General features: G+C 47.2%; 1 protein-coding gene across 2 annotated transcripts in view; it reads left to right on the top strand.

Moving 5' to 3' along the window:
- The window catches only part of ACTR5 (actin related protein 5), a 62,176-nt gene that overhangs the window by 22,869 nt on the left and 23,799 nt on the right, over nucleotides 1–15,508 (top strand). For both annotated transcript variants that reach the window (XM_063960267.1, XM_063960268.1), the window contains exons 2-4: nucleotides 12,044–12,273; nucleotides 12,444–12,613; nucleotides 13,556–13,773. In XM_063960267.1, the coding sequence (XP_063816337.1) occupies nucleotides 12,044–12,273; nucleotides 12,444–12,613; nucleotides 13,556–13,773 (618 nt within the window). The remainder of the gene's footprint in view (nucleotides 1–12,043; nucleotides 12,274–12,443; nucleotides 12,614–13,555; nucleotides 13,774–15,508) is intronic.

The following is a 15,508-nucleotide window of genomic DNA, read 5'->3' as shown; positions in this document are numbered from 1 at the left end:
TAAAGGATCCTACCTTAATAAAGGCTAGAGAGAATGTTAAGATTGTTAATGGGGAACCTGTGGTACCAGGTGACAGGGTTACGTATCCCCACATGGCCATCTGTAATGAGCTCTTGTACCACATTGTCAAAAGGGGTGAGGATGTGGTGGAACAGCTGGTAGTTCCCCAGCCTTATCGGAGAACGGTACTAGATTTAGCTCATAGTCACGTTACCGCAGGACATTTAGGGGCAGAAAAAACCACTGAAAGAGTTTTACAAAGGTTCTTTTGGCCAGGGGTTTATAAAGAAGTGTCTGAATATTGTTCTTCCTGTCCTGAATGCCAGTATCATGCCCCTAGACCCCATTTCAGGAGCCCACTAGTTCCCATGCCTATTATAGAGGTCCCGTTTGACAGAATAGCCATGGATCTCGTGGGGCCCTTGTTAAAGTCTGCTCGGGGCCATCAGTATATCCTGGTAATTATGGACTATGCCACTCGATATCCTGAGGCTGTCCCTTTACGCACTATCACAACCAAGGCGATAGCTAGGGAGCTGGTGCAGGTATTTAGTAGAGTGGGAATACCAAAAGAAATTTTGACTGACCAAGGTACTCCATTTATGTCAAGGATCATGAAAGAGTTGTGCAAGTTATTTAAGGTCACTCACCTCAGGACGTCCATCTACCATCCCCAAACTGACGGGTTGGTGGAAAGGTTTAATAAAACATTAAAAAGTATGTTAAAAAAGGTTGTTGAGAGAGATGGGAAAAACTGGGATTGTTTGTTGCCCTACTTGTTAATGGCCATCAGAGAAGTTCCTCAGTCCTCTACGGGGTTTTCTCCATTTGATTTGTTGTATGGTAGACACCCCAGAGGGCTGTTGGATATTGCCAAAGAGACGTGGGAAGGACAGCCCACTCCTTATAGAAGCGTTATTGAGCATGTAACACAAATGCAGGATAGGATTGCAGCCGTGGTACCTGTTGTCAGAGAGCACATGGAACAGGCCCAAAGTGCTCAACAGAGGGTCTATAACCGGAGTGCCAAGATACGGGAATTTGCTCCTGGCGATAGAGTTCTTGTTTTGGTACCCACTGTGGAAAGCAAATTCCTAGCTAAATGGCAGGGTCCATTTGAGATTAGGGAAAAAGTGAATGAGGTTAATTACAAAGTATACCAGCCGGGAAAGAGAAAACCCGAACAGATCTACCATGTTAACTTAATCAAACCCTGGAAAGATAGGTTGTCTCTGTCAGCGGAGCCTTGCCCTTCGGTGTCTTCACCCCGGTTGCTTCCCGCAGTGAAGGTGTCAGAGACATTATCAGCTGATCAGAACAATCAGGTTAAAGAATTTCTCATCCAAAATAGGGAGGTATTTTCAGAGCTGCCTGGCCGAACGACCATAATAAAACATGACATTGTCACAGAACCAGGGGTCAGGGTTCATTTAAAGCCATATAGGATTCCTGAAGCTCAGCGAGAAGCTATTTCTAAGGAAGTTAAAACCATGTTAGAACTGGGAGTCATAGAGGAGTCTAACAGTGAGTGGTCCAGTCCCATAGTGCTCATCCCGAAGCCCGACGGTAGCATACGCTTCTGTAATGACTTTCGTAAGTTAAATGAGGTGTCCAAGTTTGACGCATACCCCATGCCCCGTGTGGATGAGCTTGTAGAAAGGCTGGGAACAGCCAGGTTTCTCACCACATTGGACCTGACCAAAGGTTACTGGCAAATACCTTTATGTGATAGCGCCAAAGAAAAAACAGCCTTTTCGGTTCCGGAGGGGCTGTACCAGTATAAGATGTTACCCTTTGGGTTGCATGGGGCTCCAGCAACCTTTCAACGGGCGATGGATAAAATTTTGAGGCCCCATAGAAAATATGCAGCTGCCTATTTGGATGATGTGGTAATTCACAGTACAGACTGGGGGTCCCATTTGGTTAAAGTACAAGCAGTACTGGACTCAATCAGAGAGGCAGGGTTAACTGCTAACCCAAAGAAGTGCTGCCTCGCAATGGAGGAGGTCAAATACTTGGGCTTCACCATAGGCAGAGGTCTGATTAGGCCCCAATTGAATAAAGTTGATGCTATTCAAAACTGGCCTCGTCCAGTGAATAAAAAACAGGTAAGGGCTTTTTTGGGAATTACTGGGTACTATAGACGGTTTATTCCTAATTTTGCGACCACAGCGGTGCCGTTGTCAGACCTTACCAAAGGGAAGCAGTCAAATGTGGTGAAATGGAACCCTGATGCAGAAAAGGCGTTCCAAGCATTAAAAGTGGCTTTGTGTTCACAACCGGTGTTGATAACACCAGATTTTTCAAAAGAATTTGTGGTACAGACAGATGCCTCAGAGGTAGGGATAGGTGCTGTGCTGTCCCAAACCAGAGATGGGGACGAACACCCTATCATTTATTTGAGTAGGAAACTCAATGAGCATGAAAAAAGGTATGCCATTGTGGAAAAGGAGGCTTTGGCCATTAAGTGGGCACTAGATACCTTGAGATATTACCTCTTGGGTAGACAATTCAGACTAGTGACAGACCATGCCCCTTTAAAATGGATGTATGTAAATAGAGGCAAGAATGCTCGTGTAACTAGATGGTTTCTAGCGTTGCAGGACTTTAAGTTTACTGTCGAACATAGACCGGGAACACAATTGGCCAACGCAGATGCATTGTCTCGCATCTTCTGTTTGGGGGCTACAAGTGTTCCGGCCCCTAGGTCGAAACAGGGGAGGGGGATATGTGACAAGAACACTGGGATAGTGTTTGAGGGCAGGTATATTTGTCCCAGGTTCTTGTCTTACATGTTTTAGAAAATGTTAACTTCTAGGAAAAATGCTTTTTGTTTTGTCTGAACCTTTTCAGTTTGCTGTAAAAGCTGGGTAAAGGCTCTGAGAGAGAGAGATAAGGCGAGTTCTAGACATTGGGCCCAGTTCGGGTCTTTGGCCTCACAGAGGGCTAATCAGGGTTTCAGCTGTGTAAGAGTGTTATAGTGCTTCTAACCTGATTAGTATGGGCAGACTGCCTGGGAAGGCTGCAGGATCTGTGTGTGAGAGACACGCTTTCTGATGCAAGTAAGCTATACAGTATGTACTGAAGAACTCTGTGTTTTGTTTAGTGACAGTTAGGAATATCTTATGTTTAGTTAGTGCCGGACAGGCAAGGTATTTTTATTTTGGGGTTTGTTTTATTTTCTGTTTCAATAAAACTGGCCGGGGTCAGTTGTACCAGAAACTGGACTTGTGTTGTTCCTCAGCTGCTGCGTGCGGCCATATTCCCCAGGAAAAGGCGCCTTGCACCCCTACAGTGTTACAACTTATATATATATATATATATATATATATATATATATATACACTTTGCGCCAAATAAATGTGCTCCCCCCTTGTTTTTGCCCTCTGTTACTTGTACAGCAGGGGAGAGTCCGGGAGCAGCTTCTCTGCAGCTTGCCTGTGGAGAAAATGGCGCTGGTTAGTGCTGGAGGATCAAGCCACGCCCCCTCGATGGCGGGCTTCGGTCCCGCACATTTTTTTATACTAGCGGGGGTTTTATAATATACTGCCTCCGCAGTATCTGATACTGGTGCCAGTCTTATTTGAGGTAACTATTGCTGTCCAAGGTGCCCCCCCCTGCACCCTTGCTGTGCCTTGTGTGTGTGGGAGCAATGGCGCGCAGTGCGAACGCTGCGCGGTACCTCTCTGAAGATCTGAAGTCTTCTGCCGCCTTCGAAGTTTTCTTTCTTCATATACTCACCCGGCTTCTATCTTCCGGCTCTGTGAGGAGGACGGCGGCGCGGCTCCAGGACGAACAGCGAGGACGACACCAGTGTTCAGACCCTCTGGAGCTAATGGTGTCCAGTAGCCTAAGAAGCAGAGCCCATCAGTCCAGGAAAGTGGGTCTGCTTCTCTCCCCTCAGTCCCACGATGCAGGAAGCCTGTTGCCAGCAGTGCTCCCTGAAAATAAAAAAACTAACCAAAGTCTTTTCAGAGAAACTCAGGAGAGCTCCCCTGCAGTGCATCCAGTCTCCTCTGGGCACAGGATCCAACTGAGGTCTGGAGGAGGGGCATAGAGGGAGGAGCCAGTTCACACCCATTTAAAGTCTTAGAGTGCCCATGTCTCCTGTGGAGCCCGTCTATTCCCCCTGGTCCTTACGGAGTCCCCAGCATCCTCTAGGACGTAAGAGAAAAACTCATGTCGACCTTTTGACCTGTCGACCTAGAGACCTCGTCGACCTAGTTACGGTTGACCTAGATAGTGTCGACCTAGAGACCGAATCCTGTCTTTTCACCACCAAGTGGATCTTGCTAACTGCTTTGTGGCTCTTTTACGTTTGGATGTAAGTTTTATGACACACCTCTCAGATGCAGCAGTATACAGCCACTTTACACACTGCAGTTATAGGTGTTACTTTCACAATCTCCCTGAAATCCTTTTTAAAAAGTCGGAAGTATGGTTATAGGGCTCCTGGGGACCATTGGCTGCATTGCATCTGCTATAATTACTGCTTGATCATTGTGTCCAATCAGTATACTGTATGGAAGAGCACATCACTTAGTGCTGTTTATCCTTTCTAAGCATCAGTAATCCAGATAAATGCATATAACAAGCATAATGTACTACCAGTGTGTTTTATTAAGGCAAAACTTTTGTTCATCTAATTTAGCATGTAATTCGGGATGTAAATAACAAGCTTACTTGATACCGTGGTTTCAGATCTGTAATACAACTCTTATTTAGTACAATTATAAATTATTTAGAGTAATCTTTTTAGTGTTTAGGCAGTCTCTAGAGAGTGTTTATTCTGTTCTTTTATTGCTTTATCTAGGCCAAATTCCTAAATTAATCTCTCTTTACTCACTAGACCACGTACTTAACTTCCTTTATTTTCTCATACGTCCTAGACCATGGGGTATAAACGGTTCCGCAGGAGCCATGGGCACTCTTAAGACTTTTCAATGGGTGTGAACTGGCTCCTCCCTCAATGCCCCTCCTCCAGACCTCCGTTTTAGAAATGTGCCCAGGCAGACTGGATGCACTCCAGGGGAGCTCTACTGAGTTTCTCTGAAAAGACTTATGTTAGGTTTTTTATTTTCAGGGAGAACTGCTGGCAACAGTCTCCCTGCTTCGTGGGACTGAGGGGGCAGAGGTAGGAACCAACTTCCTGAAGAGTTTCATGGCTCTGCTTCTGGCTGACAGGACACCATTAGCTGCTAGCCGTGTCTAGATGCTCACTCCCACAGCACGCCGTGTCTAGATGCTCACTCCCACAGCACGCCGTCACCCCCCTCACAGAGCCAGAAGAAGACAGGTGAGTAGAAGAAGACAGATCTTCTATCAAGTAAAGTGACGGCTGAGGTACCGTGCGGCTGCCCACACACACAGGCACTGCAGGGCGCGAGGGGGGGGCGCCCTGGGCAGCAAAAACAACTCTATAAACTGGCAAAAAGGGTGCATAAGATGCCCAGGCACAGCCCTACCCCCGCCAGTATAAATATTATGCAAAGTCTCTGAGGTAAAAACGTGCCATTGTGGGGGCGGAGCTTCTTCCTCAGGCAGCCAGCACACTGCTCAGCGCCATTTTCTCTCTCCTCAGGCTGCAAAGACATCACTGGTCCTCCTTCACTTCTGACTACAAATATCAGGGTGCAGAACGGGGGGCACAAGCGAATTTGGTGCTTTACAAGTGTGTTTTACTGTGTAAAAAGTGCTGCTTGTCAGTGGGTATTCCGTGTTCACAGGCATTAGATACTGGCACTGTGGTTATGAACTGGCTGCTCCTTAACTGTGTCCCTCTGACAGATTTTACTGTGGGTCTGTCCCCTATAAGTCCCAGTGTGTCTGTGTGTGTGTTGTACACGCGTGTAAGACATGTCAGAGGCAGGGAGTTCCTCCCCGGAGGAAACCATTTTAGGGACACAGAGTTGTAATGTGGTGGCGCTGCCGCACACCAAGAGACTGCATGGGTGAAAGAAATACGTGATAGTATGCATCATATCCATAGGAGATTAGATAAGTGTGAATCTCATGCTGAGTGCTGGAGAAAATCTGTGGAAGATGTGATTTTTCAGGGTTCTGTTCTTCCATCCGCAGGCGACCACTCTGTGTCACATAAGAGACCATTTGCGAATATTGTGAATACTGATACCGACACGGACAATGATTCCTGTGTCGATGATAGTGACTCCAGGGAAATAGATCATAAATTGGCAAAAAATATACAATATATGATTGTAGCTATAAGGGAAGTTCTGGAAGTCACGGAAGCCACTCCGGTACCTTAGGAGAAGGCTTATTTCTATAAAGAAAGAAAAAGAAATCTAAGGTCACTTTCCCTCCTTCCCACGGGCTTAATACTCTCTTTAAAGGGATGTGGGTGAATCCCGAAAAGAAATTTCGTATTCCCAAGAGAATTCAAATAGCTTATCCTCTCGGACAGAAAAAAATGTGAGTAACCCCCTGTGTTAGACAGTGCACTGTCCAGGTTGACAAAGAAGGTAATTCTCCCTGCACCTGGCACGGCTTCACTAAAGGAGCCGGCTGACCGGAAAATGGAAACTACATTGAAATCCATTTACATTGCCAATGGTACACTGCTCAGGCCCACAATTGCTTGCGCATGGGTGAGTCGCGCTATGGAAAAATGGTCAGACAGCGTGTCATCAGAAATTGACACGATTGATAAAGATGAGATACTCCTTAAGTTAGGGAATATCAAAGATGCTGCCGCATACATGCTAGAAGCGATGAAAGATATTGGACTCTTGAGTGCACAAGCAGCTACCATGGCAGTATCGGCTCGGAGGGCGTTGTGGATTCGCCAGTGGAACGCGGATGCAGATTCCAAAAGAAATATGGAGGTTCTCCCATATAAAGGTGAGGCCTTATTTGGCGATGGACTGGATGCGTTAGTCTCGGCGGCTACCGCAGGTAAGTCGACATTTTTGCCCTCTGCGCCTGCACCGGCAAAAAGGACATATCACTCTCACATGCAGTCCTTTCGGCCCAATAAATACAACATAGCGAGAGGTTCCCCCTTCTTTGCAGGTAGGGGAAGGGGAAAGGGAAAGAAGTCCCCAGCGGCTTCAGGTTCCCAGGAGCAGAAGTCTACACCTACTTCTGCCAAATCTACAGCATGACGCTGGGTCTCCCTTGCGGGAGGCCGCTCGGGTGGGGGCACGTCTCAAACTGTTCAGCCAAGGTTGGGTTCAGTCTGGCCTGGACCCCTGGGTTTTGCAGATAGTATCCCAGGGGTACAAGCTGGAGTTTCTAGACGTTCCCCCATGCCGATTTTTCAAATCGATCTTTCCAGCTTCTCTTCCAGAACGAGAGGCAGTAACAGCGGCAATTCAAAAATTATGTCAGGATCAGGTCGTAGTCCTGGTACCTTTGTCACAACAAGGGGAGGGATTTTATTCTAGCCTCTTTGTAGTTCTGAAGCCGGACGGCTCAGTCAGACCGATCCTAAACCTAAAAAATCTGAATCTCTACTTGAAACGGTTCAAGTTTAAGATGGACTAGCTCAGGGCAGTGATTTCCAGCCTGGAGGAGGGGGATTACATGGTGTCAGTAGGCATAAAGGATGCTTACCTGCATGTTCCCATTTATCCTCTTCACCAGGCTTATCTGAGATTCGCGGTTCAGGATTGCCATCATCAGTTCCAGACGTTGCCTTTCGGTCTCTCCACAGCGCCGAGGATATTCACCAAGGTGATGGCGGAGATGATGGTCCTCCTTCGTCAAAAAGGAGTCAATATAATTCCTTATCTGGACGATCTCCTGATAAAGGCGAGATCCAGGGAGCAGTTGCTACAGAACATCACGCTCTCGCTGTCCATACTCCAACAACACGGTTGGATCATACATTTTCCAAAGTCACAGTTGGAACCGACGACAAAATTGTCTTTTCTAGGGATGATTCTGGACACAGAAGTTTAGAGATTCTTTCTAATCCAGAAAATGGTAAAACAGATATTGAAACTATCAAGTGTGTCGATCCATCAGTGCATTCGGTTGTTGGGCAAGATGGGGGCGGCCTACGAAGCCATACAGTTTGGCAGGTTCCATGCCAGAGTTTTCCAGTGGGACCTGTTGTACAAGTGGTCGGGATCCCACCTACACATGCACCGGAAGATAATCCTGTCGTCAAAAGCCAGGATTTCGCTCCTGTGGTGGCTACACAGCTCGCACCTACTAGAGGGACGCAGGTTCAGGATTCAGGACTGGGTTCTGGTAACCACGGATGCAAATCTCCGACGCTGGGGAGCTGTCACTCAGGGGGAAAGCTTCCAAGCAAAATGGTCAAATGAGGAAACCTGCCTTCACATAAATGTCCTGGAATTGAGAGCCATTTACAACGGCCTTCAACAAGCGGTACATCTTCTTCAAGATCATCCCGTGCAGTTCCAGTCGGACAATATAACAGCAGTCGCGTACATAAACAGGCAGGGCGGAACGAAAAGCAGAGCAGCGATGGCAGAGGTGACAAAGATCTGCCTCTGGGCAGAAAGACATGTAACGGCTCTGTCGGCAATTTTCATTTCGGGAGTAGACAACTGGGAAGCAGACTTCCTCAGCAGACACGATCTCCATCCAGGAGAGTGGGGCCTCCACCAAGAAGTCTTTGCAGAGGTGACCAGTCTTTGGGGAGTTCCTCAAGTAGACATGATGGCATCTCGTCGCAACATGAAGCTTCAGAAATATTGTTCCAGGTCTAGAGACCCTCAAGCAATGGCAGTGGATGCACTAGTGACCCAGTGGGTCACCAAGGTGATGGCAGAAATGATGGTTCTCCTTCGCAGGCAGGGGGTGAACATAATTCCGTATCTGGACGATCTACTGATAAAGGCATCGTCCAAGGAGAAGCTGTTTCGGTCAATAACCCTCACGATCCAGCTTCTCAGGGAACATGGTTGGATCCTGAATATCCCAAAGTCACATTTGGAACCAACCAGGAGGTTGTCCTTTCTGGGAATGATTCTCAACACGGAGGTGCAGAGGGTGTTTCTTCCAGAGGAAAAAGCATTGGTGATAAAAACAATGGTTCGGGATGTCCTGAAGCCAGCCCGGGTGTCAGTTCATCAGTGCATTCGCCTTCTGGGGAAGATGGTGGCCTCTTATGAGGCTCTGCAGTATAGGAAGTTTCACGCTCGGTCCTTCCAACTGGATCTCTTGGACAAGTGGTCGGGATCCCATCTACACATCACCAGAGAATACGTCTGTCGCCAAAGGCCAGGATTTCACTCCTCTGGTGGCTACAATTACCTCACCTTCTGGAGGGCCAAAGGTTCGGGATTCAGGACTGGATCCTTCTAACCACGGATGCAAGTCTCCGGGGCTGGGGTGCAGTCACTCAAGGAGAAACCTTCCAAGGAAGGTGGTCAAGTCTGGAAGCTGGCCTGCCAATAAACATTCTGGAACTAAGGGCCGTCTACAACGGTCTTCTCCAAGCGGCCCATCTTCTGAGAAATCGGGCCATTCAAGTGCAGTCGGACAACGTAACGACAGTGGCTTACATAAACAGACAAGGCGGAACAAAGAACAGGGCTGCAATGTCCGAGGTAACAAGAATCATCCTCTGGATAGAAAAACACGCGTTGGTGCTGTCAGCAATCTTCATTCCGGGAGTAGACAACTGGGAAGCAGACTTCCTCAGCAGACACGATCTCCATCCAGGGGAGTGGGGTCTCCATCCGGAGGTGTTCAAGGAGGTAACAGATCTTTGGGGCGTACCCCAGATTGACATGATGGCCTCTCGTCTCAACAAGAAGCTTCGGCGCTATTGTTCCAGTTCGAGGGACCCGCAGGCAGTGGCGGTGGACACCCTAGTTACTCCGTGGGTGTTCCAGTCGGTGTACGTGTTTCCTCCACTTCCACTCATTCCAAGAGTTCTGAAACTCATAAGAAGAACAGGAGTTCAGGCAATCCTCATTGCTCCGGACTGGCCATGAAGGGCTTGGTACGCGGATCTTCTGGATCTACTGCTAGAAGAGCCGAGGCCTCTTCCTCTTCGGGAGGACCTGCTGCAGCAGGGGCCGTTCGCCTAGCAAGACTTACTGCGGCTACGTTTGACGGCATGGAGGTTGAACGCCAGATACTAGCTCGGAAGGGCATTCTGAACAAGGTTATTCCTACCCTGATACAGGCTAGGAAAGGAGTAACGTCTAAACATTACCATCGTATTTGGAAAAAATATGTATCTTGGTGTGAGTCGAAGACGTTTCCTACAGTGAAGTTTCAACTGGGACGTTTTCTCCTCTTCCTGCAAGCAGGTGTGAATATGGGCCTGAAATTAGGATCCGTAAAGGTCCAGATTTCGGCCCTATCCATTTTCTTCCAGAAACAGTTGGCTGCCCTCCCTGAGGTTCAGACTTTTTTGAAGGAAGTTCTGCACATCCAACCTCCCTTTGTTCCGCCTACGGTGCCCTGGGATCTTAACGTGGTGTTGCAGTTCCTCCACTCGGACTGGATTGAGCCTCTACAGGAGGTTGAGATCAAGTTTCTCACGTGGAAGGCTGTCACTTTGTTGGCCTTAGCTTCTGCTAGACGTGTGTCAGAGCTGGGGGCTTTGTCATGTAAAAGCCCATACTTGGTCTTCCATGAAGACAGAGCTGAGCTTCGGACACGTCAGCAGTTTCTTCCGAAAGTTGTGTCGGCATTGCATATCAACCAACCTATTGTGGTGCCAGTTGAGACTGACTCCTCAATTTCATCAAAGTCCTTAGATGTTGTAAGGGCTCTAAAAATCTACGTGAGGAGGACTGCTCGTCACAGAAAATCGGACTCTCTGTTTGTCCTGTATGATCCCAAGAAAATTGGGTGTCCTGCTTCTAAACAGACGAGTTCTCGCTGGATCAGGTTCACTATCCAGCATGCGTATTCTACGGCAGGCTTGCCATGTCCTACGTCTGTTAAGGCCCACTCTACTCGTAAGGTGGGTTCTTCCTGGGCGGCTGCCCGGGGTGTCTCGGCTTTGCAACTCTGCCGAGCAGCTACTTGGCCGGGGTTGAACACGTTCGCAAAGTTCTAAAGTTCGATCCTTTGGCCTCTGAGGACCTTAAGTTTGGTCAATTGGTTCTGCAGGAGCCTCTGCGCTCTCCCTCCCGTTCTGGGAGCTTTGGTACATCCCCATGGTACTAATGTGGACCCCAGCATCCTCTAGGACGTAAGAAAAAATAGGATTTTAATTACCTACCGGTAATTCCTTTTCTTATAGTCCATAGAGGATGCTGGGCGCCCGCCCAGTGCTTCGTTGTCCTGCATTGGTTCTTTAGTTCAGTACTGCTTAGTTCTGGGTTAGTACTGTTTTGTTACTTGATAAGTAATTCTGTTCAGCTGTTGCTGATGTTTCAAGCTAGTTAGCTTGGGTTGCCTTGTGTGTCAGCTGGTGTGAATCTCGCCACTATCTGTGTAATCCTTCTCTCGAAGATGTCAATGTCCTCGGGCACAGTTTCTAGACTGGGTTTGGTAGGAGGGGCATAGAGGGAGGAGCCAGCCCACACAATCTCAAACTCTTAAAGTGCCAATGGCTCCTAATGGACCCGTCTATACCCCATGGTACTAGTGTGGACCCCAGTATCCTCTACGGAGTACGAGAAAAGGATTAACCGGTAGGTAATTAAAATCCTATTTTTGTCTTTCTACAATGACGTACAATTACATAGCTCTGAGCTTTAGTTTTTTAATCATGAACATATATTGGTACAGGTACACTATGGTTAATTTTTTGACAGAAGCCAATTATCTTACTAGTATGATTTTGGAGTGTGTGAGCAATTCGGGGCAAAGCCACACAAACAGAGAGAACATACAAATGCCACACAGATAGTGCCTTCATCAGGAATTTAACTCCTGACCATAGGGCTGTGAGGCAGTAATGCTTACTACTACACTAACCATGCTGCCCTTAGTCTTTCTGTTACATCACCTTGCTATTCTTTTATCTCCTTATTTTGTGTAAATACATTTTCTGTCCCTCTATCAATATCTTTTTCAGGTAGAGGACAGAGTTTTAGCTTGAAGAAAGCTTGATTACTAATGAGTTTATTTTCCTGACCAGGGCTGTGTTGATTACCCCCTTGTGTTTACTGAAGCACCGTGCACCCCACTTCATGTAAGGCAGATGGTGTCTGAACTCCTGTTCGAGTGCTACCAGGTGCCCAAAGTGTCATTCGGAATTGATGGTCTGTACAGCTTCTATCGCAACAAAAAAGAAGAGTTTCCCACCAGTGGGCTTGTTGTGTCATCTGGATACCACTGTACACATATACTTCCCTTTCTGAATGGCAGGTGAGTTCACCGTCTATACCATGTTTACAAAAACTGACTAGCTGATGGAACTTAACAGGAGTTCTCACTTGAGAGCACAGTAATGTCTATTAGTAATAGCCACCCAGATGGCTTAAAGTAAAAGTTAGTGTTAAGTGTGAGTGATGTCCTGAGAAGTGCCCTTTATGTAGGCTGGATGCCAAGAACATCAAACGCATGAACCTTGGAGGCTTCCAGGCTGTGACTTATCTCCATCGCCTGCTACAGCTGAAGTATCCAGGACATCTCTCGGCTATTACACTGAGCCGCATGGAGGAGATTTTGCACGAGCACTGCTATGTTCCAGATGATTATATGGAAGGTGATGCTCTTAATAAACTATATAAGTTAGATACATCCGTGGTGTCCCTTAACAACATCAGCAAATAGTGTTCTTAGTACACATACAGATGTCCTCATACAATATGTCATGTGACATGAGATGCCTGGCTTGAGGGAGCTCCCAAGTGGCGCGCAACTCTGCTAGAGCAGGCCGTCTTTTTTTTACATCCTTTTCCCCGCAGTGCGTTTAGGATGCACCAGGACACTGCTGATTAATCTGATATGTGACAATATCCGTGTGTGAATCTGTATATGATACACAGTGGAACGTAGCATGAAAAAAACCCACAGCCACTGCATTATAGCACTTAGTATAAGATTCAGAGACTCAGTCGTACATAGATATACAAGTGTAAATGAATCGGCACAGTCTCCTGGTGCGTCCTTGTCCCATCGCATTGTGACTGAAACGCATTATCTGGTAAAAGACACAAAATGATGCCCAGTGCTACCAGAGTCTCACGGACCAGGCGCACCGACAGGGGCTGTTTTGAGCGGCTGCAGCAACAGTGTATGAGGATACATCTGTATAGGTTAAATACCAAATTAATGGATTGCTTTTGTAATGTATAAATGGAAGAATATGTGAATAATTTAGCATGTTTATTAGCCCTTCAGTGCAGTCAAAATGAACACAGCGCTCCCTGTCTTGATTGTGACTTATGTCCTTACCACTGTTTGCTCCCGCCAGAAAGTCCTGCAGACTAGATTTGTCCACAGTTGTTGTTCTTTCATCCTAGGTTTTCCGGACTATGCACCAAGGGCCAAATTAAGACTACCTCAATGCAAGTGTAGCCTTTGACTTTGTGTGTACAATACAAATATAAATACCATTATTTGTGATGCCTTTTAATGACTGCCAGTTAAAAACCCATGTTATCAGTCCTCATAAAAATGTGTTGTATTTGTGTATCTATCACAGAGCTCCAAAAGTGGCGTTGCCCAGATTACTATGAGCAGAATGTACACAAGATGCAGTTGCCTTTTTCCTCTAAGCTCCTGGGCACCGCTGTGCCATCAGAGGAGAAGCATGAGCGCAGGCAGCAGCAGCTAAGACGCCTTCAGGAACTGAATGCACGACGCAGGGAAGAAAAGCTTCAGCAGGACCAGGAACGACTAGACAGACTGCTCTATGTGCAGGTAACTAACAACTGGACTAAGCACCCATTATATTGCCGTGTGCCATTATTTTCCAAACTCTGTCCTTAAGGCACCATAACAGGTTTTAAGGTTGTCCATTGTTGAGCACAGATGGTTAAATCGAAATGACTGAAGTACTAATTAAGTCAACTGTGTTCGAGCATTGATATCCTTAAAACCTATACTGTTAAGGTGTCTTGAGGTTTCAAACATCCATTGTGCAAACAGAATTAAGGGGCAAATGTACTGAGCCTTTGATAATGATACATTGGAGATATAGGGGGTCATTCCGAGTTGATCGCTCGTTAGCAGTTTTTAGCAGCCGTACAAACGCATTGACGCCGCCCACTGGGGAATGTATTTTCGCTTTGCAGAAGTGCGAATGCCTGTGCAGCAGAGCGCCTGCAAAAACATTTTGTGCAAAACAAGACCAGCCCTGGACTTACTCTCCGTGTGCGTTGATTCTAACGTTGGAGGGTTGGCTTTTGACGTCACACACCCGCCCAGCGTTTACCCAGCCACGCATGCATTTTCCCTGGCACGCCTGCGTTTTTCTAAGCACTCCCTGAAAACGGTCAGTTGACACCCAGAAACGCCCCCCTTTCTGTCAATCTTCTGGCGGCCGCCAGTGCGAATGAAAACGTCGCTAGAACCTGTGCAAAACCACAAAGGACTTTGTACCCGTACGTCGCGCGTGCGCATTGCGGTGCATACGCATGCGCAGAAATGCAGATTCTTAGCCTGATCGCTGCGCTGCGAACAACAGCAGCTAGCGATCAAGTCGGAATGACCTCCTAACTGCAGTGTTACAGGCTGTGTTTGAAAAATGACAGGAGCAGGTTGGTTAGTAGTTTATCTCTCTTCACTTTATATCACTCCAAGGCTTAGTACATCTGCCCCGTAAGTTCTTAAGTGTCCTCCTTTTTAAAGTTGAAATCTAGGAAAGTTTGCATATGTCATGTCACTACCCCTGAGACAGTATCTGTTACTTGCATTCATTTTGCTCCAGGTTTATGTGTCCTTCAGCCTGTCATATTTTGAAAGGGAACGCCACACGCAATTAGTTATATATATTTCTCTGACGTCCTAGTGGATGCTGGGAACTCCGTAAGGACCATGGGGAATAGACGGGTTCCGCAGGAGACTGGGCACTCTAAAAGAAAGATTAGGTACTATCTGGTGTGCACTGGCTCCTCCCTCTATGCCCCTCCTCCAGACCTCAGTTAGAATCTGTGCCTGGCCAGAGCTGGGTGCTCCTAGTGAGCTCTCCTGAGCTTGCTAGAAAGAAAGTATTTATTAGGTTTTTTGTTTTCAGTGAGATCTGCTGGCAACAGACTCACTGCTACGAGGGACTGAGGGGAGAGAAGCAAACCTACCTGCGTGCAGCTAGCTTGTGCTTCTTAGGCTACTGGACACCATTAGCTCCAGAGGGTTCGAACACAGGGCCTGACCTCGATCGTCCGTTCCCGGAGGCGCGCCGCCGTCCCCCTTGCAGAGCCAGAAGTCAGAAGAGAAGTAGATGAAATCGGTGGCAGAAGACTCCGGTCTTCATTAAGGTAGCGCACAGCACTGCAGCTGTGCGCCATTGCTCCCACTGCACACCACACACTCCGGTCACTGTAGGGTGCAGGGCGCTGGGGGGGGGCGCCTTGGGCAGCAATAAAATACCTTTTGGCATAAAAATACACATAATACAGTCTGTGACTGTATATGTGTAAACCCCCCGCCATTTTTC

The sequence above is a fragment of the Pseudophryne corroboree genome, chromosome 3 (genome assembly GCF_028390025.1).
Source record: "Pseudophryne corroboree isolate aPseCor3 chromosome 3, aPseCor3.hap2, whole genome shotgun sequence".
NCBI lineage: Eukaryota > Metazoa > Chordata > Amphibia > Anura > Myobatrachidae > Pseudophryne > Pseudophryne corroboree.
This window is presented reverse-complemented; position numbering and strand designations above follow the sequence as displayed.